This window comes from Pieris napi, chromosome 5 (assembly GCF_905475465.1).
Source record: "Pieris napi chromosome 5, ilPieNapi1.2, whole genome shotgun sequence".
Taxonomy (NCBI): domain Eukaryota; kingdom Metazoa; phylum Arthropoda; class Insecta; order Lepidoptera; family Pieridae; genus Pieris; species Pieris napi.
In genome coordinates, this window is record NC_062238.1 from 6,289,033 (window position 1) to 6,315,796 (window position 26,764).

Sequence of the window (26,764 nt, forward strand, 5' to 3'; positions counted from 1 at the left end):
TTAGTTATTTTTCATCCATTATCGTTTAGTAACAATAGTTTAAAAGATCATTAAGATAACTTAAGGTATGAATGCCATTAAATATAAAACTATTTAAATTTCAAAACTAGACAATGATTGTTTACAATAACAAATTCTTACTTACATATTTATTATTTCCTGGTAAACAATATCAAGAGCCTTCGTGGCACGTGGAAATCTTATTGCAGATGGTATACCTACCTGTAACTAAGAAAATCATAGGTCCGATTCCCGGCAAAACAACTTTTTCGCGTTGATGAGTATGTTATATCAGGTTTCTTGGATAGTGTTTGCAAGTTTCGCGCATGAATTTTGTTAGGAAAAAACTTACTAATGTCTCTTGCTAAAAGCTAATCTTCCCCGGGATCGACAACGAATAAATCATTCAGTCTTTGGAGTGTGCTTGGAATGCGTATTTCAGTTTTCGACTCCTTTCAGTTACGCCAAGTATATAATATGTATTAATGTAAAAGAGTTTTAAAATGAATAAGACTTACCTAAAGGCCTATAAATACAAATTCAACGTACCTACTAAAACCCGTCAAATTTTATGAATTGTTCTTTTACCAGATTCTGTATCTAAAGTATTTAATTACAAAAACATGTGATGAGCTTACACATTTTGTAAAAAAATTATGGCGATTTAAAAGAGTGACGGAGAGTTTATTGCCAGCCTTGAGATTCTGTAACTCACTTTTCGAACTCTCACAGCGGTTTTCGCAGCGGCGGTCGCGCTCAAATCCGTCGTGAAGCAGTCATTTTACGATTTGGAATTCTGATAAACAATAAACTACAAGCTCCCTCCGCTTGTCAAGACGTAATGTGAAATTGCTTAACAGAATACCATGAGATTCCAAAAATGACGTGAGTGACGAAGGGAGCATTGTTAGTGCGAGGTGAACTCACGGATTAACAGAATCACACGGCAGTTCTTGTTGTACGTTCTACGCCCTTGATCTGAGATTTGATACAATAGACGCATAATTTTTCTGTCGTTTAAAATTATACATAAAGTTACCTACATGAATAAATAAAATCTCTCTAAACAAAATGGATACTTTTTAAGTAAGTTGTGTATAGCAGAATAAACCTTCGAACAGACTTTACAGTAACATCGCCAGATACCAGGCAGCGTGGCGCCGATGTAGCTATGTATACTCGTATGATAGAACTTTGATTGTAGGAGCTAGGTATTTTCGATCATTTTAAAAGCCTAGAATGTTCTTATCTTTTTAATTTAGTCATCAATTCTAGAAAATCATATGTTACCAATATTTAGATTTGCCCGGCGATAGTTGACCTAATTTTAATGAATATTTTTGTATATTTAAGATACCAATTCTTACATAACTTACTATTTCCAAACACACAAATAGAAATTACAAGATATTCGGTAGCAAAATACGGAAAACCCTAAATAGTTTTATTTATCTTATCCTGTTGAGAAGTAAATTGGACTTATGATAAGTCGTATTAAAATAATCCTTGTTATTAAAATAGCGGGTTGGGGGGTGCAGGGTGGTATGACGCGTGTTTGCGGGGCGAAGGGAGGATCTGGCGCAGCCTCCGTAGCATCTTCAGCCCCGGAGCTTTGGTTCGTCAGTCGCGCTCCAACCACGTACGAGCGAGTACGTGTCATTACCGACGGTTAATTTCCTCCATCAAGACGTCGTCGGCACCGGCACAGTTGATACCACAATACGGCATGTGCACCTGACCCCAGTCGCGATACCGGCTCCAACAAGATCCCCGTGACAAACACAAGTGAGTCAGAAATAGTGTGAAAGTTTTTTCGTGATTCCGAACCCTATAGCTGTCGAGCGATAGTTACCCAAAACATCTGCAGAATCAAGTGCGTATTTTTATTTATTTTTATTTTTGTGACTAAAATATATACTGGGGGTACCGCAGTCTGGTTGCGTAAATTTACTTAAAAACCAATTCGCTTTTACGTAATTTAATCATATTTATTTTGGTCTCCACTTTAAAAGGTAATAATTTCGCATTAATTTATAATTAATTTGTTTTTTTCTTTAGACTTATTTTTTACGCAAAGATACTACTGATTCTGATAATTACTAAAGAAAAATGCGTATTAAAATCTGCGCAAATTACAGGTTACAAGTCGATAAAACATAAATTTAAAAATATGTACGACATAAGTGATTTGAAATTAAGCTCCAATTATGCAAATTCACTAATACGCGCATTGAAATAATTAAAATTGTAACGAGACATTGTTGTAATTATTCTAATTAATTAATTGGAAATATTAATACGACAATAACAAAGTCTCAATTAAAAACATTAATAAATAATTGGCTATATAGCATAATTAATTTATTCACTTATCATACGCACTAGTGCTAATTATTGTGTATACTGTCCGTTGCTTCACGTTAAGAATAACACTGCGCTTAATTTAATGTATTTAATTTAATTATTGAAAATTTTCAAGATATTAATTAAATTAAATGGTACCTTTTTACTACATTTCAATCATTCATAAAATTCCTGAGAGATACCAGTAGGTACCAGGACGAATAATTCTTATTATACATTCCGTATATGAGGAAAATATACCCACATAATATTAATTAAGATACGATACATAATTTATATTCAGATATTAACACGTTAACTTTGAACTAAATTACATGTGTATAAAATATAAAATTTATTATAACTATGTAGTTTAATAAGAGGAAAAAGTACTAACAACGTCATGTTTGCACTAATATAAAACCCACTTCTGAAATTTCGTGTTGTTGTAGCTCGATTCTAAAAGCCGTGAATACATGTAGATTTTAATTATTTCATGCTTTGTAAGTATACATTAAATTATTGAATGGATTTATTTTTAGTTTCTTACACAATTTATCCATAATAAAACATTTCAAAACAGAAGTCGCCAAGTTTCGTGACTGCACTATTCAATTAAAAACTTTGTCAATCGTGTCAATCCTATGTTTTCTATTCAAATATTACTTAATGCATTATTACGTAATAGTTAATATAATTATTGAAACAGCAAATATATTTACTATGTTAGACGCATGGCAGGTTTGATCAATTTTCATTTATTTGGCTGACGTCAAAATTTGTTTCACATATGTCTGTGCAGTGTTCTTTGCTACATTATGAGGAAGGAATATTTGCATATTTATAAGCGACAGTGCTTTTTTACTGAAGAGTTGTAGAAATTCAGTAGGCATGCATTTCTGCGTGATTCTTTGACACGTTAATTTGGCTTAGCAACTCACTCCAATCGACGGATTTTTAACTTAAATTTAATGGTTATTAAGTTATTGCACATAATTAAATATATTACTACGTAGTTATGACTAATATACTTATATATGAAAGGTAAACTATTTATTTCATTATGACACTTACTTTATTTCAATTTGATAACTTTTATGATAAAATAAAAAGGGTGCGTGTACTTATGTACGCGCGTAAGAAGTTATACTTCTTTGGAATTATTAAAAATAGTTTTTGATTGCATGCAAATAATTAATTACAATTAAATAATCAAAGACTGGAAAAGGAGTCATTGTAGTCAATAAAGTTCAGTTTTCCTTCGGAAAAATTAAATAAATAATTATTTATTATTATTCTCTTACATTAAGTGTAACATAAATTCTATTATTATTCGAATGTTGTTTTTAAATTATGTCCAATGCCGTAGCATCTTCCGTGGGCAACTTAATTCTGTTAATTTTGTGTCACAGTGCGCGCGCATCGTAAAATTTCACTCTAATCAATTTTTCATAACGCGCCTAAATAAGTATAACTTCAAAAAATTCAATTTTTTTATAGTAATTTATTTGTCAGAAACATACAACAATACTGCGTTATTTACATATTAATAGAGTAGCCTGCCATGCCTGCCGTGCCATTATAGAATATTTGATGTGACAGATAAAGCAAAACTGTTTTTTTTCTAAAGTTTAGTCTCGTTGTGGAAATTTAATCTTTTTTTTAATTAAAAACATTACCTACATTTAATGTATACTAATAACCTTGTGCCGCCCTGCGACATTGGGTTTCAGTGATAAAACGATTATCCGTTAATTATTGAGACTGATAAGAATATATCCGGTTGTTACCGTAAACGGAACGTAATAAAATATCTCATAACTATTCGTAAACAATTCGTTGTTAGAACGAGGTTACTGTCATATATACAATTATGGTCTTCATATTAAATACTACTTTATTTCTACTAATAAATATATCTATGACATGAGATTTTATTTATGTAAAATCTACATCAATACCATCGGATTTTTATGACTTTTAATATTAATATAATCTATAGATAATAAAAAATATCTTTTGTTCATTTTTATCTAAATGTGGATACCATAAACAGCTATTATTTATTAACACTTACAAACTAATACCCCATATAATATATTCTTATTATCCTAAACATATTTGTGTAATAACGTATCTCACTTAATGAGTAATAAATATAAACAAGGTTCTAATTATACAATAAACATATTGTAAAACAATTGAAGGATAAAAAGTAATATTTAAAATAAATTCCTCCCGTTGACCACGAATGCTGAAAAGTCGAGTTATGTTGAAAATTGTTTCAATAACTACTTGCGTTAATCAAAGATTAACAACACTTGAAATCTATACAAACAAAATATCTATATTAAGTTTTGAAACTATCAATATACAGATTAAAACAATTCCTACGCCACTCCTGAATTAATGGCGTCGTTTCGACAATATCACGAAAATTGGTTGACATTTTATTAGTTATTATTTTATTATGAATAATGCATGACGCATTTGAACTGTCATGAATATTTTGTTGACTTCCGGAATAGTTGAGTTTTAAACGAATGTTATATTTTACTAATAAGGAAAAGGATAAGGATAAAATCGAATCAAAGAACACATATCGGAATATTTACAAATATTTTCTATAAACTCTTACTTCGTGTGTTATCCTGGTACATTTATTTGTTATTCTAGAATTGAAACTATATAAATAGGTGTTTTGTTTAATCTGCTTAATGTAGTACTACTATTATGGAAAAGGTTTATTTTATGTACAAAAGCATGCTAGCACAACTGGCCCATAAAAAATAAAAATACAAGTTTGAAGAGCTGTGGACATCCAGACCTAGCTGGCATAGAATCACAATGTTCAATTTGAATATAGGTGAGTTTTGGCCAAAACGCCTTTGTAAGGAAGGCACACTATTAATAAAAGCCACAGCCATGTCAACTGTTTCTTATTTATTCAGTTGATTTTATTGATTTCGTTATTCAATATTTGGAGTAACGTAAACCTCATAACCATCCCGAATGATTTGATTTCTCTTTTGTAGAATATTAAATTACACGTGGTTTTTTCTAACTCGTTTTTGTTTTGTCTAACTCACATACTGGTAAGATCTTTTTTCTTTACAAAACCGAAAAGGTGACAAATCATTCTTTGATGTCTATACGTATTTATAAATATAGCAAACAACATACTATGATAAGAATCTACCGCGTCGCTGTACGCCATATTCGCATTATGTAGTATTATACAACATATTTATATAATGCGATTATCAAGTCAAATTGGTACCTGACATCGATGCATAGCGTGCTACAGAACATTCTGGATTACGTGTGATCAAGGAGATATTTGTATTGACTATTAAACAATTACTGTTGAATTAATTGATTGTCAACGACGGACTTGCGGATTTTAATCTCTTCCTATCAAATTGGGTTTACGCTGTGATGAATACATATAGACACATTTATTTTTTACGAATAAGGAGGTTTTATGTATGAATCGATAAAATATTCAGATTTATCAAAATATGTTTTCGCATTTTACAAGACATTTTCAAACCTTTGTTTGCCTATAGGTGATTTTGCGGACATATGATAAAACATGCACTATACATAATGTATCCACGGAAAGGTGGGTTTCTAGAAAAGTCATTCGACCTTAAAAAAATTCCACGGCATCATTCCGCAGTTATTTGTTATAATGTAATTTTTTATAATAACATTTACTTTAATGCAAAACAACAATCGCACAAAATCTGTCACAAGACATTTACAAAATCAAAGACGAATGTCAATAGCTACAAAAAACTTCTAAATCATGTATCAATGCGTCAAATTATTGATTATTTAAATCTCAAATACCTAGTTGCGCTTTTTTTCTTTCTAAACCAATCTACTTTTATAATTTATGCTTAAGTTCTCAAAGTAATTAATAGAATACACGGACCAATTATGTGATTACCTAGTTTTCTAAGTTTTTGAGAATTTAATGAAGACTTCATTATAACATAATGTATCTTCAATGCAGTACAACTTTATGTAACAAGACGGAAGGGAACAAGTAAATATTCGTTAATCAAGTAAACAGTTGAACTGAGGTTTTTTATTATGAGGTTAGATTGGTCTAAATTTAATTATTAAGAGAGTAAAAAACAACAATGATTGTTTTACGAACAAAAGCGAGTCGAAACCTGTCGAGACATGAATCACATTCTATGAGATAAAGAGTCATACACTGGTGAGAACTTTACACAGAGGTTTTGGGTTTGACAAAATTAGTTAATTAGAGGTATTAATACTATTTCTTGATAGTTGAAAATTCGTTATATTGAGATACGTTATATTGAGGTTGCACTATATTTCTAAACACATATCGTTGTAATTTTTCATTTAAAAAGTAAAAATATTTATCGACAAATATAATATTTGCCTTTTACGAAAGTTCATACGGATTTAAGGTCAGGTGAGATCCCAAAACCGCTAAGTGTTTTCAAAATACTTTTCCTTAAAAACAAATATCGACACACCTGTTTCCTAATTGGATTTTTTATGAGTTAACAAAATATATCGCGCAAGAAGCGGTTGTGGTGTAATTACACAATAGGTATTTACCACCACTGTTGTATACAAACGAAGCATTCTTTGATATATTTAAAAATCGAAAGACAATTTATAAATATATAAGTAAGCTTAATTTGGTAGCTATAGATAATAGTAAAAGTAAAAGACACCTGTTGTATGTAATTGTGATTATATCTGATTGAATCAATCACAACAAATATTGAATGACGTATGCATTTATGCAAAAACACCATAACTTGATAAATTTGGGCGGAGAGGCTGTTTTATTGAGTCTGTTACAGAATTCTAAAACCGGCGAAAAAAAATGTTTCCGGGTTTTAAAGAACAATTTAATTGTAGTATTTATCGATTGGATATTAAATTGCAGTTTCATCCAAGCGTTGCTTATTAATTCGTCATAGTACGATACTTTAATTTGATTCTTGATAAAAAAATTATCTATTAAATATCTTTATTTTTATAGTTTGATTTTGTGTAGTATTTATCTGGTACGTAAAAGGTTTTTTGTCAAACCTGAATAAGGGTTTTAATGCATCTTTATTTATTTTTATCTAAGTGAGTTATCTATAGCAGGATATTTCAAAATAACTCGGGAATACCACGGGCAACACTGTTGGGAATTCCCATGAGTCATTTTGTTTCTTAATCAGTTATTAATAAATGCTTTGAAATATTGTTTTTTATATCATTAATAGATTTTTAGTTTCTCCATATTATTACAATTGTTTTATAAAGATATAGGCAACAATTGAAATATCACGTACATACAATAAATATTTTTCCTACGTGCTTCGATTTTTCTATTTGTTGCTAAATGTTTGTGACTACCACAAATATACCTATATAGCTTTACATTAAAAACGTCTAAGATCGCAGGCTCGCGTGACCTTTTAAACTCTAATAAAACGAAATTGGTATTCTAAAAACCCCGGAACCACGCGATGTGCAGTTTACATGCAAACAATAACTTCTACTTACTATATAAGAGACTAATCTAAATCTATAATTTTGTAATTTAAACTTAATATTTCGCTGGGTGAAGTCTTCGTTAAGACATCTGGAAGGCTTGATTTAGATTTTGCTCTGTCAGCTGTCAATTTTCGAATATTTCATAGATTAGAGAATTAGGTCACATGTGGACTAACCATTGATCCTAACCTATCTACCTCACAACGTACTCTGCGGTAGCCGAACACAATTAACGTATAGCTTTGTCGTTGGTACAAGTAATTTATATATTTATTCAATATTTTTATTTATTATCGTAATAATAAAATTTATTATTTTTGTAGGTTAAGAGATAACTACTTAATTATAACCTTATAATTAACGAAACTTTAACAAGTTGTATTTACATACCTACTTGCAACATTGCATCCGAAACTTATATCTATTAGCTTCGAGTAAATACCTTTAGTATCTACTCACAGGTAATGCGATGTTAATTATTCTAAATACACTATTTACACAAGCATAACAACTTAAGATAAGCCAAATTATCACAATTGTTATGAACAATTTGTCGAAGCGCATAATTATATGGACTGTAAAACGTCAATAAACAAACCACATGGAATTCTAAACCTCATCCTTCATGGTGGGGGTGGAACTTTATACATTGGTTGTACTTATGGGGTAGAGGTGGCCACTTCGACAAGACTAAACACCATCCTAACCCGAAGCATCAAATATTACCCCTTACTAAAAAGGCCCGTAGGAGGCCCCGACATGTTTTAACAGATCCGGATAACCCAATCGCTGTAGCCAATGACAAATTAAAAGCCGCCCGCGTGGCAAAGCATAATAAAAATCAGATTCGGGTAAAGAACCGCCTTCACCGGGTAAGGCGGAGTAAGGACCCCGGGGTAATTTAATAAAATTACGTTCTTCACTACGCCACTTAAGCCGAGGTCCGAGTCTCGCAGGAGTGGCACTTGCGCTAGTAGCGGGAAAAGCCCATTCCGATGGAGCTACGCTCGCCAAAACAGCACTAGCTTTGTCAAGGCCCTTCAGGAAAACAAAAAAAGGGGCAGCCGTGTTTCCTTTGTACTTCATTGGTAATTTTTCTTATAAGCAAGGAGGTTGGCCTTTACCTGATACATTTCGATTCTTAGGTCTCGGTGTTTTCACTGTTTTTCCCATACATTATTGTTGTATATAGAAAGAAAACTCCATTGATCGTCGGAATGGAACGCACAGCCTCATGATTGCACTCTACTGAAAATCGCGATGATACCAAAATACACCAATTATTCACCGCGAAACATATGACTATTGTTTTTGACGTGACAACGACTTATAATTCGATTGAGCCGGCTGCACGCACGAAAAACATGACTCATGCGGCGTTACCTCTGAGGCGTTCCATTTAAAGCTTGAAGTGCAAGCGAGAGCACTCGTTCCGCGCTCTCGCTTGCACAGAAAAATTTACATAATTGTATTTATGCGTACAAATAAATGTAACTTGATCAATTCAATTGTGATTTCCATTTACTTCCTTCTCTATATCCATACAAAATATCTATCTAACAAATAAAATTAAAATTTTCTTTTGAAGAATGCAATTCCATCAGTATTTTCTTATGACGTTGGCACGTTCAACTATCGTCAGTAAACCGACTTTACAGACAACCGATATTTTTGTTTAGCATTTAGTACTAAGCATTGTAGTGCCTTGAGCTCGTGCGTTCGGCAATAAATACACGCTGGTGAAGGATAACTTAATAAGGGTTCCTCAATCCGTCATCAATAAATACAAAGAGATATATCTCTATCATTTAAAACAACAATATTTGTTTGATAAATTATATGATAGAATTGTAATACGGAAGATTGCGTCCAATGTGTTATTCAAATTGTAAACCTTGCGTTTAATGTATCTAGATATGTTGGTCTAGTTTAGAACTTGAATATTTTATGGTAATTAAGTAAAACTATACATATAGATATTAATTGTTGTGGTGGTGTAGTGGTTAGCATGTGGCGTATAACTTAGTGAGTGATACGGCACTGGTTTCGATTCCTAATGGGAATATTTTCCACATATTATGTCTCATTGAGGAATGTATTGGTACAAACAGTATTTGTAGTAATTAGTCATTCGAGAACCACGTATGTATCCAACACAATAAACACAAAGGGTTATTTTTATTAATTTTATGTAAGCGTGTTAAGTAAATTTAAAAGTAATTCAGGGCGACATGGCTTAAACTTAATATGTAAACAGAAAAACATTAAAATTCTTTTGATAACGGCTCCGTTGTAATAAAACAATTGAAACAAAAATAACAGTACAGCAAAACCACCTGTTGACACTCGTCAGGCATTGTGGTTTATAATCTGTGCGAAGGGTGTTTTATGCATCGATAAGCATTATAATTATAAAACTTAAACAGTACTATTAAAAACAATTGACAGTAGTATTACATAACCATAGAATATACGAAATGAATTTTATATGTTCTATGATTTATGCGAAATCTCTTTATAATAATAATAATTTATTTATTGCAAGAATATGTTGCAAAAATGTGTAAGGTGGTACAATCGTAAGATCGCATATTCTGCCACACACAATGGCGCGCAAATTCTCAAGATCCTCAGTCAATTCTTATATTATTTGTATCGTACATATCATATCATATCTTTATTAAATTTATATAAACTACAGTGTCTCACGCAAATAATCATTTATTTAACAATCGATGTTAGGTTTCTATTTTCAAAATATTGTCTATGATCGGTACAGTGTTGGTACAAATAATTATGCGATAACTTTAAGGTGAAATTAATAACACGTTCTGTCTATGACTTAGAAATCAGATTAAATTTCTAAAGATTGATTGTTTCAACTTCAATCCCGAAAAATTTATTGTTTCACCAAAAATCAAATTGTAAACTATTCTACGAAAATTGTATTAAACAAAACGTCTGTAATAACCCCAGTTTTAATAAGTTGTATTGTTTTAGAATGATACCCCGGCGAAAACACAATGCTTCCTCAGGATCGCTCCCACCACCAGATGACAAGCACGCCAGCAATGATTATATACGTAAGTATCAAAAGATTATCTAAAACCCAGTAATTCTATTGTATGCATTTGTCATAAGTACGTAGTTTTACTATATGAATTTGAATAGGATGAGAATGTAACACGAAACTATGGCGATTTCCGTTTGATTGTGATTGGTCAAAAGTATCTTAGGACTATCACAGACACGAGATGTCTCTCCCTTTGTACAGATACAATCTAACTTCCAATTAAGGTCTTATGCTTTACATTCTCACAACCACGATATGTGCCTGTGTCAGAGGATATGCAACAAATTCTAGACTAACTATTTGACTATCGAACTACTACTTCTTTTACTACTTTTTCTTTTCTCTACTATTTTGCTTTCGTATGCGATAATTGGTTGGCGATATGCTCCTGCAAAAATTGATTGTACGAAAATGTCGGATTCTTAAAAAATCTATACTCCATTTCACTATTCGTTAGTGTTTGTTCACTTCCTTAAGAGTAAAGTCACATAATATTTATGTCGTTTTAATAGGTTTCTACGAGATATTTTCAACCAAACGGGTTCTAAAGCCCCATATAACGCTTGTAAACTCACAAGGTTTCTCTCAAATAATATTCGAATCATTAACTCGATGAAACTGGCTCCGTTGAAACCTGAAGCAGTTTTTCTAAGTACTATCAGCGAAATGTATCCTAGCTAGTCACCGGTATTACTTAAACTTCTGTATATAACGAGTTTTTCTTGCTTTTTTTTATTGCTTCAACAAAATGTTTTTTTAAAGGTTTGTTTAATTATAAGGAAAATAAGATATGAAAGTTAAGATTTGATTTATCATGTAAAAACCCAAAGCTGCGGTCGTGGTTTTTAATATTTTTCCTTTACTACTTTGAATTCTTGTGTATTGCATTAGAAGCTGTATTTAACAGTGCAAAATTTATGTTGTATTTCAACATTGTAGGCTTGCCTAGACTACGACTCTTTTCACATTTGTGTTATGTTGAAGTTTCTCGTTCGGAGATTGAACAAAGAAGCCAGGGTAATTTCTATTATTAAGTATTTGTTGTTATTGAGAGGTGACTAAAATCAAAAAGGTCTTACTACTGTAATTTAACTAGAGCGCTACTAGTGAGGACCCACATTTCGGTAACTGATTATACACATATTTTCGTTTTTTATTATTTTTATTATTATCGTCACAACTGTAAATAATTTTTAAGTGTCCCACTCCTGGTGGTTGATAATATCACAATGTAATTTAAAATGTAAGTGGTTTGTTTATCATATAGGTCCTTGACAGTAAATAATGTATCATCTATTAGAACTGATCATAAAGATGATAGTCATTTATGATTTTCTGGTAAACTACATGCAATTTTAGTACGTTAATGGATCTTTTGGCAGCAGCATTGTGTACCTGATGTTGTAGGTTCGATCCCCAGCTGTGCACCAATGGACTTTCTGTCCATCCGCACTTAGTACTTGTTGGTACGGTGATGGAAAACATTACTGCACCACTTTGTGGAACCAGCTGCCCACTGAAGTATTTCCGAACCAATTCGACTTAGGGTCCTTCAGGAAAAGAGCGTACCAATTCTTAAAAGGCCGGCAACGCACTCGCGAGCCCTCTGGCATTGAGAGTGTCCATGGGCGGTATCACTTAACATCAGGTGAGCCTCCTTCCCGTTTGCCCCCTGTTCTATAAATAAATAAAAAATGTGAGGAAACCGGTATGCCTTAGACCTAAAAAGCCGACACCGTGTGTTTAGGTTAGTGTAAAGGTGTAAATGTGTATTAAAAGGTAACAGATATCTCTTTTGACAAAAAGGTCAAGGCTTATTACCAAAATTATATTATTCGCTGATACATATTTACGACATTTACATTTTCCTTGTCATTATATGCCCACTTCAACACATGAGATAAAGTTCCTGTTCATTTTCAGTGTCAGACAGTAACAAGGATGGCTGGCGTGCTATCATCAAACGAAGGCTCAACCGCAAGACACTGCACAAGAGGATCCCTATTACGTCTTGGTTACCAAAGTAAGGAAGGGTCATATTAATCTAATATATAAAATTCTCGTGTCCCGGTGTTTGTAGTTAAACTCCTCCGAAACGGCTTGACCGATTCTCATGAAATTTTGTGTGCATATAGGGTATGTCTGAGAATTTTATTTTTCATCCCCCTAAATGTTAAGGGTAGTCCACCCCTATTTTTTTTTTAAATTCAGATTTAAAAAAAAAATTTATAATACAGCATTAAAAAATCCATACAACCCCTAATTTTCACCCTATTTTTTATTATAAATGATATACATGGCAAAACGACGTTTGCCGGATCAGCTAGTCATCATATATTAACGAATCAAATCAGAAGACACAATTTCTCCTTTGGCTTCTAATGAGTCACCTAGAGTAAACACCTACGTTAGAGGTTATTGCAACTTCAAGTATCGTCATATCTGACACATTTTCTTCGCAAATTTACGGTTTATTGTATTTATTTGTCATTACAACATTCACTTACATGAGAAAATATACTAATACTAAAATAAATTAGGCTTATTAATTAATACATAATTAAACATTTTTTATTTATTACGTTATTTACAATTTTCTTAACCTACAGAAATAATAAAAATTAATAAAAAAAATCGGTTGTCTGTAAAGTCGGTTTACTGACGATAGTTGAACGTGACAACGTCATAAAAAATATTGATGGGATGGTTGCATTTTTCAAAAAAAAAAGTGTGTGTATGTCAGCTACGACGCACGATTGGAGTTTACTCCTTACGAACGATTATTATAATATATATATCGAATAGAAAAAAAGGGTAAATGAACGCATCTGCTAAAATGATAAGAGAAACAAACATATATCTGTAATTATTCGGATTATTTATATTACTTCAATAAAGCGTATTACATAAAGTATGTTACAAAACAATATAAATAATAATAATAATAAACGAGTCTATTATTTAAAATAAATCTTGATTTCTATACAAAACGGCACCAACGACTTCCATACTTTATAAGCTGTGGTGTTAGCTGCTGTCCCAGGCTTATAGTTTCGGCTTGTGTCAAATGCACTGCAGAACAAAGATGGCGATAATGTTCTGTGGCTGTCGACCATATTTTCATACTAAAGGTGGTAAGAATATAATATGTTTTTATAATATAAATGTTTGTAGTAGTAATAAAACGTACCCACATCATCTATGCCCAAATAGGATTTTCTTTCTGTGACCAAAGTTGCCTTTATAGTAAGAGGAGAATAAGAATGAACAATCTTTTTAGTTTTAATTTCACTGACCATTACTATTGACAAAACTCTATGGCACGCTAGACAATCTACTTTTATTTTTTACACCTGTCAACACTGACAATGTTGTAACGTGGCTTTCAAAACGTGAATTCAAAATAGAAAAGTCTGTGTAATGTATTCCATCTCATTCTTTTACACGTTCAATCCTACAGATATATATGTTTGTCTCTTTCTACATAACGCCTCAACTTTTCGTGTTACACTTGATTTTACTCCTCATAAAATTTCCGTACCGGGCCTTATAACTCAAATCGTTTCTTAAGAAATAAACTCCAAAAATTAAATTTTATTTGTTTGATAGGTATTTTGTATGGATATAGAGAAGGAGGTAAATGGAAATCACAATTGAATTGATCAAGTTACATTTATTTGTACGCATAAATATAATACAATTATGTCAATTTTAAATGGAACGCCTCAGAGCGTGGTAACGCCTCAGAGCAAGGTAACGCCTCAGAGCGAGGTAACGCCGCATGAGTCATGTTTTTTCGTGCGTGCAGCCGGCTCCATCGAATTATAAGACGTTGTCACGTCAAAAAAAATTAAACCTTTAACGCTGGCAGCATTTCCTAACTGTATTGCGACACTTATTTGTTGAGAAAGGAAAGCACCAGCTCTAGGGTCACCGGTACTATCTACCTGGCGCCAACTTATTTCTTTAATAAGCGCCTTTGCACTTGAACCCTACGGCCCGAGAGTCTCCCACTCATATATTTGAGCCGTTTATTTTTAAAATTATTAAGTTATTAATTAATTGTATATTACAATAGTAAAAAAAGTACAACAGCAGGCAATAAACAGAAGACTTATTAGATAAAAATACAGCAATTATACAACTACAACACTAAAATGAAAACAAATTTTATTTTACAAAGATACAACTTAATAATAATAAATAGAGGTCATTTAACAAATAACACAAAAATTTTACTTACTTACTATTCAAATAATTTTACATTAAATAGCTAACGGATTTAGCTGTTTGGTTAAAGATTTTAGATATTTTTAAGTGACCTAGAATCAGCACTCTCGTCTGTTGCCCTAAACGTTACTCTTAGACTCACTCATTGCAATGTTTTCACATAAAAAAATTGGAAATTCCATACTCAATGATAACTCTATGGAAATACATGTTTACGTAGTGCTGTTTTTTAATCTGCGACATTTCAAAGGTTTCGCAGTTAAAGCCTCAGATAAATACGAGAACGTAATGATGCTCATAAATTCTATACAGCATATAAGTACCTCCATTCATTAATAATGAAGGAATGATAAAAGGTTAAAAGTTAATATTTGTAGGCAGAAATTTGTAAAAATTCTAAATATAAATTTCCTAGACATTTCCAAATTATTATTCTCTTTAGGTGATCTCTGGATGAACTGAGTATTTGTGTCTATTGAATTAGCAATTCTTTTTTCAGGTACAACACAGAAAAGGCCATCGGTGATCTTATAGCTGGTATTACTGTCGGTTTGACCGTCATCCCTCAATCGTTAGCCTATTCAAATATTGCGGGTTTACCGCCGCAGTATGGATTATACGGTTCCTTTCTCGGTTGCTTCATTTACATAATCCTCGGAGGATGCAGGGCAGTACCAGCTGGACCTACGGCTATCGCATCTCTACTGACCTGGCAAGTTGCTGGTGGAGTGATAGAAAAGGCGATATTACTTAATTTCCTAACTGGCCTCATTGAGTTGCTGATGGGAGTACTCGGTTTAGGGTTCCTAATTAACTTCGTATCAGGTCCTGTATCTTCAGGATTTACGTCGGCAGTAGCACTTATGATAGCGACATCACAAGTCAAAGATCTCTTTGCGATAACTGTGACTGGAACGACATTCTTGCAACAATGGATTTCGGTATTCAAGAATATACACAATGCATCACTGTGGGATCCTATTCTTGGATTTAGCTGTATCGCCCTCCTACTTTCAATGAGGGTAAGTAACTTTGCCTTTTTTAAGACAATCATATAAACTTGATTCAAGAGAATTGTGATATTTTTCGTTTGTTACATGACCACTTATTATGGTAGGGGAGCCCACGATGCTAAATGGGGATTTACTCGAGCGTCGTAGAGACCTATTGGGATGCAAAGCTTAGATAAAAAGAAGAAAAAAATGTTATATGATAAATTCCTTTTCATCGGTGGGGGAAGCGGCTATAGATAGTTAAATATGTAAAAAAAAACTGTTGCATGGACATCCTCGAGCGCGTCAGATATTGATAGCATCTATGCCCTACGTATTTTTAATAATGTACGTATGTTAATCTGATCGTTTGCATGATGCGGGTGGTTGTATTTAAGGGTTGAAAATTAAAAAAAAAAAAATTATCGAGCGCGTCAGATTTTCTAAGGGAGTGTTAAGTGCACCAAAAAAAAGCTCTCATTCACTAATCTGACGATTTCGATGGGACGCAAACCCACAGCCATTTTCTTAATTTGCAAAAAAAAAACGCAATTTTGAAATACTCAAGCGCGTCAGATTAAGATATATGTGGTTCATCTTTATGTTCTAAACGTACTGTCTCATAATCTGACGATTATCTAGAGGGATTCGCCTGATCTGCCAAAAAAAAAATTGAAAAACGGTTCACCTAAAGGGCCATCCCTGCAACTTCCCGCTAATTCCATTCCTGGGCGCTTAAAATTGATATTTTGAGCTCGCTGAGTTCAAAGAAATAACATTTCTATGCATTTGAGCTCTCCCAGCAGAAGTTTCATAGAACACTATTTTTGGAATTTTCAAACCGCAATATCTTTTGAATGGATCAAGCAATTTTCACGCGGTTGGCGGCATTCGACGCAGTTTTATTATCCTCATAAATAATTTTGCAATTTTAATTGATCGAACCACAAATTTCGGAGTAATCCCGAAAAAACACTTTTTCGGGTTTCTTTCGTGTACGATATCTCTCGAACGAATCAACCGTATTTGACCAGCTTGGTGGCGATCGACGTGGTTTTTCAAGCTCAAAGGCGGATTAGTTTTTGAAGTTGATCGATAAAGAAACCACTTTTAAAAAAAATATTTCTTATTTTTTTAAGATTTTTCAAAATTTCTCAAAATCTGTCGGTCCGAATCGGTTCAAATTCACAGGAAATGTAATTTTGAGGGAAATATTTAGAACGCCGTTTAGTAGATTCCGATCGGTTTAAGGAAATGTAGGCATCACGCAGCTGCACGCATTTAACTTTATCGACGAATTTTTGTTATTTCGGCTTGCGGAAATCGTCAGATTATATATTTTTCATTATTCTTGAATTATTTCCTTCAAAATAAAAAAAAAATTAGCTACGCTCGAGAATGTCGAGATGACGTTTTTTTTTTACAACTTTGTTGCCCTCCCCTTTTTTTCCGTCACTCTCAAATTGTCAGATTAGTGGAATATACACTTTTTAGGATGTAATTAACTCACCCTACCTTAATCTGACGCGCTCGGGAATTTCTGATGGTCAATTTTTTTTTACTAAACTGATCCTGTCTCCTTCACGTGCGGCTTTATATATGGGCCTCATATTTTGTGGAGGTACTTAACCGGGTACAAGGTATCCCCCTATATATTAATCTGCCGCGCTTTAGTAAATCCCGAAATCCCCTCTTGGGCTCCCCTACCATTAGTGCTTTGACTAGATTTATTCACAATGAAAGAGTGAATTGAATGTATCTATGTTTTCATAATGGGTTTTAAATTGATTTCAACATTAAAGCAATGTTGGCTTAACGCATTGGAAGCTTTTAACTAATAGACTAAGAAAATGTTAGTTCAAACCACTAACACTAACATTTAGTAAGTGAAGTTATTTGGAAAAGGTAGAATAAAATCAGCAATCGTCTCCAACCCAAAAAACAAGGAGGACTTAAAAGCTGATCACCTACTTGTAAAATACTAAAAATTAATAATTCTATTATAGAATATGCCTTATTAAAAAAGATACGAAGAAACGTGAATCTTAAAATACTTTTTTAACGACAGGATTTGAATCCTAATATAAATAATAGTTAGAAGCTATATAGTTCACCGAACTAAAGTTCAGGTCGTAACGACTTCATTTTATTTTAGAAAATTGGAATGATAAAACTTGGTGAGAAGTCTGCAGATGGACCGAGCACTAGACACAAAGCGTTGACAAAATGTATGTGGCTTTTGGGAACTTGTCGGAATGCGATTGTTGTTATTCTCACTGGAGTACTCGGCTACTGGTTTGTAACCACGAAGGGTTCATCTCCAGTTCGCTTAATGGGTATGTAAACAACTGTTTGTACACATTATGGCTATGACTTTCTAAGAAACAATCAAGTTTCGTATTTCACCTGTACAAGAACAGACAACAAGAACTAATAATCTTGAAATATTTTTCCAACAGACGTATTTGTTGAAGTAACTTGATTTAAATAGTGTCTGAAATTAATGTTAATTTTTCCTTTACAAATACTATGTTAAATATTTTGATAATTACATATTTAATATAGGTCCTAATAACATTTTATTATTTTTGTACTTTAATGCGACAGTCGAAGGTGTACCGGGCGGTTAGTAAAATGAGATTCAATTAATCGTCATTCTATCATGTCTCTTCTTTGTTTCATTAGAGTAGACCGGACGCACATTGGTACATTCATACTCTATCACTATAACACTTTCAAATTAATAATAAGAAAATATTGTATCAACATGGTAATAGCATTTGCAACAATATACATACTTGTTACTATTAAACTTTAATCATTTATATTTTGTAGTTTAAGATTATTTTGAATACCTTCGATATGATGTTATTTAATAATTATTATGTATTTATCAGATCTTATTTCACTGGCTTTATGTTTCGACTAACAATGCCATCTCATTTTTATCTCTAGAAACCTGATAACTCATCACCACCTCTATGATTTTAGCATTCTTTAACTCCAATTTCACAGGCGCGATTCCCTCTGGAGTACCAGTGCCAACCGTCCCACCATTTACCTACGTTCGAGCTGACAATACCACTGCAGACTTCGTAGATATGGTCTCAGAACTTGGATCGGGTCTTCTTGTGATACCCTTAATAGTTTTACTGGAAGATATAGCGATCTGCAAGGCTTTTTCTGGAGGGAAAACAATTGATGCCACTCAGGAAATGATCGCGTTGGGTCTGATGAATCTTGGCAATTCCTTTATGCAAGCGTACCCGGGTGGAGGATCGCTGGCTCGGTCTGTGGTGTCCAATGGCTCGGGAGTTAAGACCACGTTCAACGGGTTGTATACTGGTAAGATTTTTTTTTATTTCTTAATACAATAAATATTATTTTTAATACGTTTTGTACGTTTCTAACCTACTGATCAACTTTGATACTTTAAAGAAAATTTAATTTTATTCTCAACGTTTTAATAGTTTTATTATAGTACTTGAAAGCTTAAAAGACCTTGCAAAAATATGTGTTAGTATCAGAGTTAGTAGAAATAAATTTTTGGCACTTCATCTATTTGTAAATGTTTATAGCTTCAAGTTACCTAGGTACTTAAACATAGTAGCATTGAAATATAAAATAATTATTAAGACACTTAAATCGATAGGTACTCCTAAAATCGACACCCTGATTTAGATTTACGTGCTACTTATATATTATGCGCGACAGTTTCGTGGCTCGTGATTGGACCCGTTCGCAAACACTTCGGAGAGGTTTTATGTGCGTGACACAAACATTGATTCAGGGTATAGATTATAGAACCATATTTATTTTTATTTTATAACAAATGAAACAGAGATTGGGAAAATAAGTGTATATAAACACAATAAAAAAACTGACGTAAAGTTTTTAGTATCAATACCTCGATTTTCTACCCTCGGTAACTTTAGGAAGATGCACACGATATCGTAGAATACCTAGCTATTATTTTAAATCTACAGAGACGGTATATTCTTCTTTTCGTCTCAGTCACGAAAAGATAAGTAGGGCTTCTGATTGAATAACCAGAACCAATTTCGCTGCTATGACAATCGCTATTTTATTTCACACATATGCTGAATTTATCTATAATTTTATTGACATTTGATACCTGTATCATATTTGCAGTGATTTAATTACCCTTCAAAATGTATCGATTTGTCATTTACTACATTTGTCTAAGCTTAGGAGAAACTCAGTTTTTTAATTTTGATGAAATATTCTTTCAATTGCATGCAATCGTTTTTTGCAATGTTTATTTATCAGATTTGTTTCTTGCGAAGATAACGTGTACACACACGTGTACTAGATATCATATAAATAACCAATGCGCGTAATAAGCATATTATTGAAATGCAATGAAATAAACTGTCAAATGTGAGATGTGGCGAAATGAAACATTTAGCTATGCACAACATTATCGCTTTTTATGGCTTACACAATACTTAATTAAGTTTCTGTTGTGGAATTTTATTGCGGTATGCAGCATGAAATAGTACCTTCTCCGATAAAACTGTTTCTGCTATATTTTTTTTTACCATAGTTTTTATAATTTCAATGTTCATTTAGTCAATATAAATTCTTCGCTGTTATCCTGATTTTCGGCTTAGAATAAGTTTAATTAAGTTTAGTTTAGTTTAAGTTTTTTAAGTTTAATTATTTAGTTTAATTCTTAAAAAAACACGGTTTTCAAATGCTTCGTGATTATTTATTTTTCTTGATAGGCAAGTAGATTATTAGTACTGAGGCATTTCTTCACGATGTTTTAACATTGTCATTGTTTCCAGGTCTGATGGTGATACTTGCTCTACAGTTCTTTACACAGTACTTTGAATTTATCCCGAAGGCTGCACTGGCTGCAGTCATCATCTCTGCTATCCTGTTCATGGTGGAATATGACGTAATCAAACCCATGTGGAGAGCCAAGAGTGAGTATATTATTTTTGTTGATGTAATTCTTACTATCCCACAATACGCATTATTTATTCATTTTTAGATTGTTGTGTAATTTATTTAAATTATAAAAGATAATAGATAGAAGATGGTTTCTCCTTTAAGATTACTTGTTCAATTCAGAAAAACAAGGCTAGGCTTTGTCTAATAGCAAAGATCTATAAAGACCTCTACAAAATAAACGCCTGAGTGGCGCACCAAATTTTTTGGAGTTTACTCCTTAAGAAACGATTTGAGTTATAAGGCCCGGTACGGAAATTTTATGAGGAGTAAAATCAAGTGTAACACGAAAAGTTGAGGCGTTATGTGTAACACGAAAAGTTGAGGCGTTATGTAGAAAGAGACAAACATATATCTGTAGGATTTAACGTGTAAAAGAATGAGATGGAATACATTACACAGACTTTTCTATTTTGAATTCACGTTTTGACAGCCACGTTACAACATTGTCAGTGTTGACAGGTGTAAAAAATAAAAGTAGATTGTCTAGCGTGCCATAGAGTTTTGTCAATAGTAATGGTCAGTGAAATTAAAACTAAAAAGATTGTTCATTCTTATTCTTCTCTTACTATAAAGGTAACTTTGGTCACAGAAAGAAAATCCTATTTGGGCATAGATGATGTAGGTACGTTTTATTACTACTACAAACATTTATATTATAAAAACATATATTCTTACCACCTTTAGTATGAAAATATGGTCGACAGCCACAGAACATTATCGCCATTTTATCGTTCGTAAGGAGTAAACTCCAATCGTGCGTCGTAGTTGACACACACAGCTTTTTTTTTCTTTTCGTAAAAAAGGAATCTTTGTCCCGAAACCTACTGTTTTATGATAAAAAGAGTCGAAACATAGCGCTAATTATGAATCCGTAAGTCAAACACGAGGCCAAGAACCTTCAATGGTTCGCTCACTCGATTTTCTTTAAAGATATTTCTTTATATTAATCACCTTATACAATAATGTATATTGGAATTATTATCCTCTCTCAGTGAACTTCGTCTACGTCTATTAAAATCTTTATGTTACTAACCCATTAACACACTATTAAGCAAAATATTTTCCACAAGCACGTACTTAACAAGAAAGTAATTACTTGTTTGACAGCAATACTTTGTTAGACGTTTGTAACCTACTTACCAAGTTTCGCGTGATGAATTAAGTTAATGTTGATAAAAAAACAAAGGTTTGTTACTAAATTACATAATAATGTTATAAAAGGTAAATTGGATATTTTGTTATAATTTTTAACAGCGGTTAATGCGATAATAGTATTATTATACTAACCTTCCTGTTATGTTGGATCGCGAGAAAACATCCTGGTGGTGATGATAACACAAATGAAGTCTATTTTGAGGCTAAAGACAAATCGTATTATAAAAGTCGTATCGAAAAATTGTATGACCGCTATATTCACTGTATCGCTCGCGAAGGTGCGAATATTAGAATAGAATATTGATTTGTTATTGAATAATCAAATAAAATTCTATTTAAAAAAAAGATTTTTTCTATGTTAGCCTACGAACTTATTACCACACACCACACCTACCACAGTAATTCTTTGTGACATAATTAAATAACAAACATGCATACACTAAGAATAATATTAATAGAAAATGACATGTATATTTTTAGACATTACATTCTTGAAACAAAAGGATATGAATAAAATTATATTCATACATTTTTTTTTCACACTAAAACAGAATGATAAAATGTATATTTAAAAGTAAATAAACTATTTACGATTTTCATACCTATATAGCTGAACTACATGAAATCTCTATAGCACTTAATGCGGTTTACCACAGGAAAAACTAAGGGAAATTCAAATGTATGACGTAACCTGTGGTTACGTTTTCATGATCTAGTGTATGTGTAATTACAGGCTTGAAAGATTGCTTTTCATTCCATTATAAAATCAATAGAATTTCTATTTTCTATCAATTGTATTTATAGACTGTTGACGTAAAATATTATATGTTTTTGTAATTAAACAACAATTTTTTTTGATCTATGGAATCCATGAAGAGTCATCGGTAATAAAAGTCCATTGTGGAATACCAAAACATAGTTCGAAACAACTACTTATGCGTACTACTTACTATAATTAAAAGACAAGACCTAATAGAGATAATATTTAATTTTACAAATTAAACACATATGAAGCAGTGTTGGCCTGTCACCATAATTTAAGAGAACAGTAAAACAAAATTGTTAAGAAAGGTAAAAATGCGTAACCTAATTTATAATACAAAAAAATTTATTGAAATATTAATTCATATAAATAAAGACAACTAATAACTTACAAAAACAGAAATAAAATAGAAAAAAGCAAATGTAACGATAAAAATATGATTATTAAAAAAAATTTAACACGCAAACAATAAACATACCTACTAAAAATTAACACTAACATACAATTTTTATGTAAGATTTTCGCATTATGACGTGCCTTCAATATAAGTGCTAATTGTTCTATGGGAATAACACAAAATGACTTGTCATATATTGTTTTCAGAGCTGGACTTGATACCTGGACTGACAACCTTCGTGCTGTGCCTGGCTTTACCAATTGAGATGGGAATCCTCACTGGTGTCGTGGTTAACATCGTATTTATTCTGTATCACGCAGCTAGACCGAAGTTTTCTGTTGAGATGCTTAAAGTGAGTATCTTTTTAAATATATTTCACGATATAAACTTGTTTTCCAACCGACCCCATACAAATATCTCGGCTCGATATTTTTTTTTAATTGATAAAAAAAATTGTAACTCTAGACTTCTTTTTCTCTTTAAAAATACGTAATAATCGTGATTGTCAGTTACACTTTCTCGCCTTGCTACTGCATCAATAATGATTAATTTCCGAATACAAAGAGATACGACAATAAGTTACTTTTGATCTTAACCAGTGTTTCCCAACCTTTTTGCGCCATGCCCCACCTTAGCCTTTTTAAAATTCTTATTCTTGCTATTTATTCATGGTGGTCGCTTATGGAAATTTGAAACGCCACCAATGTCGACTGATACGACACGTGAGATTAACATTGCAGTGAAAAAGCCTTGTGTACTAAAATATTAGTACACAATATTATATACATACAATACGTAATAACGTATTGTTTTTTTTAAGTTAAATAATTTATCATGCATTATTTCGGTTAAATCAAACTCTTCACTAACTCCTTATTTTTAAAACAAAACTCACCTTAAGATATAATAACTAAAATATATTATTAAAAGGAGTCCCTTTAGGCAAGGTTCCGATGATACTGGCAGCGTTCCCCCTTTGAATCGCTAGAATAAATCTTTGTCCGAGGTAGCTGCTAGCTCTTCGGTCAAAGATTGTGATGTCAATTAACCTTTAAATTAATTTAATTTAACTTCCGCGATAACTTACAGAGGGTCTATAAGAGAACTTAAAGACCTATCTTGAATCTGAATCTCTGAATTGCCTTTTAAATAAAATCTCTAGTATAAAATTATACTCTACATTACAGTTTAGTTTTAAATATTACTAATATAACGAAAATACTATATACTATACAAGTATGCTTCTATATAGTCATTTACATTACAAAAGATACCTACATTGCAACACAATCTTTCACCTTATCTAAAATTATGCAAAGCATTTATCCTCCTATGAGTAAGACAAATACGATAATATTTATTGTGTAAATAACTTAATCATTCGTCAGTAGAACAATGCCCAGCTTAAACTGTCGTAAACAATATTCAACTTTGCTTTTCAATAATTCCGTAATGCCTTTTTATGTTGTAAGATAAAACTAGCTCCATTGTTGCATAAAAACAAAAGTATAAGCATATATTAATAATAATTTTTTTTAATTTTCAGACGGAGCAAGGATTAGAGTATCTGATGATAACACCGGACCGCTGTCTCATGTTCCCTTCAGTTGATTATGTCCGACGTCTTGTAACCAAATGCGCGACCAGCAATTCTGTTCCTGTTGTCATAGAATGTACACACATCTACAGCGCCGACTACACGGCAGCAAAGAGCATAGAGCAGCTGACCGCGGACTTTCACGCGAGACAGCAACCATTATACTTCTACAACGTAAAACCTTCAGTCTGCTCAATCTTTGAAGCCGTCGCGAAGCCAGAACATTTTGTTGTCTTCTATGAAGACGACGAATTAGACAGGCTTTTTGCAGCTGATAATAGAATCGCGCCCCAAAAACCGCCACCTCTAAGCGCTTAGTTGTGATATAACAGACTATATTTTTGGAAGGAAATTAACGGTGTAGTGTGATATTTTGGATGGTATACTGTTTTGTAAATAGTTTTCATCTAATGTTTATCGGTGTGTAGACGTCGATGTAAAATAACCTTGTGGCTAAAGAACTTGACAGTTGAAGATTTAATAAGCTGCAATTTTATATATTTTCTTAAACGTTGAGGGTATTTTTGGACCACTTTATGATAAATTGGCGTCACAAAGAAATATTTTGTAATGAACGCGCAAATATACATAACTGCAAAACAAAAGGTATCGCGTCATTATTCTTTAGTCACAAGAACTATAGATGCTCTATTTTAGTAATATAATGATAATGGAAGGTTTAAGGCTGTGCAGCTGTGATTGGGCGAGCTCGATCACATCCATCAGTATTATAAATCAATATGGATTAACAAATATGACGAAGGGACTTAGATTAAGCTTAACAAGATATCTTAATGTACATGAAGTTGCTTGAACTCTAAAAGTAGTACCTATTTTAGCTACCAATATATCTAATGATTACGTCCGCCTTTACTCTGTAATCGTTTGCTCATGGGTGTTTCAATTTTTTATTATTATTGTAGATCAGAAAATGAAACATTGTTTTTAAGTTATTAAGGGTGACGATCACCGAATCATTTTTAAACAACGTTGGACTCGCATTTAATAAACGACATTAATTTGTAAATAATCGTTAAGTTTTAAGAGTACGGCCTCGGGTTTAACTGAAATTAAAGCTTTCAAATTTTAGGTCATAGACAAACTTCTTTGAATAGACAAAGTTTATATAGAACCTAGAAAATCCCTTTAACACAGACTATGAAAACTAGAAAAATCCTAATATATTATTACTACTACATGTTAATAACATAGTTTATTCTCTTTATTGACATTTATCATCAATAACCAATAACAACATTATCTTATCTGCATTTTACTTTAAAGTCTATTTTGGAATATTGTATGAAAAATTTATTCAGTATTTAGAAGTGATATTTTGGGAGCTATTACTTCTAACAGTTTAAAAAACCTGCACTATTTTCACTGTAAATCAGTGTCTTTGACGTTTCTCAATTTTTGACTCTAACAACTTTTGGACACATTTATCTATTAAATACAAATATCAGACCACAGATTATATCTAATTGCAAGCTAAATTTTTATTTAAAAGCTCACAATGTTTTTTAAACTAGAGACTGTTAGGCCTTTTAAGTTTGCATAGTGTTATTTTTCTAATAAAATAAGATAGGACTAGCATCTATTGTTGTGATTGTAGATTTTAATGATATTTAACACTTACGTACTTATGCCATTATCTAGGCCATGTCCCTATTTGAACGTGATAAAAACA

At 32.3% G+C, this 26,764-nt stretch overlaps 1 protein-coding gene across 4 annotated transcripts; it reads left to right on the forward strand.

Moving 5' to 3' along the window:
• The first annotated feature begins 1,608 nt into the window (after window positions 1-1,608).
• On the forward strand, window positions 1,609-26,089 carry LOC125049444 (sodium-independent sulfate anion transporter-like). Of its 4 annotated transcripts, XM_047648750.1 has the most exons (10): window positions 1,610-1,785; window positions 10,888-10,970; window positions 12,884-12,983; window positions 15,690-16,212; window positions 18,338-18,518; window positions 18,790-18,807; window positions 19,198-19,527; window positions 20,994-21,134; window positions 23,684-23,829; window positions 25,024-26,089. In XM_047648750.1, exons 2-10 carry the CDS (start codon window positions 10,889-10,891, stop codon window positions 25,390-25,392), a joined length of 1,890 nt encoding a protein of 629 aa, XP_047504706.1. In that variant the 5' UTR covers window positions 1,610-1,785; window position 10,888; the 3' UTR covers window positions 25,393-26,089. The 4 variants fall into 4 exon arrangements, with proteins under 4 accessions (XP_047504704.1, XP_047504706.1, XP_047504703.1 ...); XM_047648748.1 differs by lacking the exon at window positions 18,790-18,807 and having other exon boundaries at window positions 1,609-1,873; window positions 19,174-19,527; XM_047648747.1 differs by lacking the exon at window positions 18,790-18,807 and having other exon boundaries at window positions 19,174-19,527.
• The last annotated feature ends 675 nt before the right edge of the window (window positions 26,090-26,764 follow it).

Coding starts and splice junctions, on each gene's coding strand:
- LOC125049444 (XM_047648748.1), top strand. CDS start 10,889: ATGATACCCCGGCGAAAACACAATGCTTCCTCAGGATCGCTCCCACCA. Junction 16,213..18,337: donor CCCTCCTACTTTCAATGAGG/GTAAGTAACTTT, acceptor ATTTTATTTTAG/AAAATTGGAATGATAAAACT. Junction 23,830..25,023: donor TTTCTGTTGAGATGCTTAAA/GTGAGTATCTTT, acceptor TTTAATTTTCAG/ACGGAGCAAGGATTAGAGTA.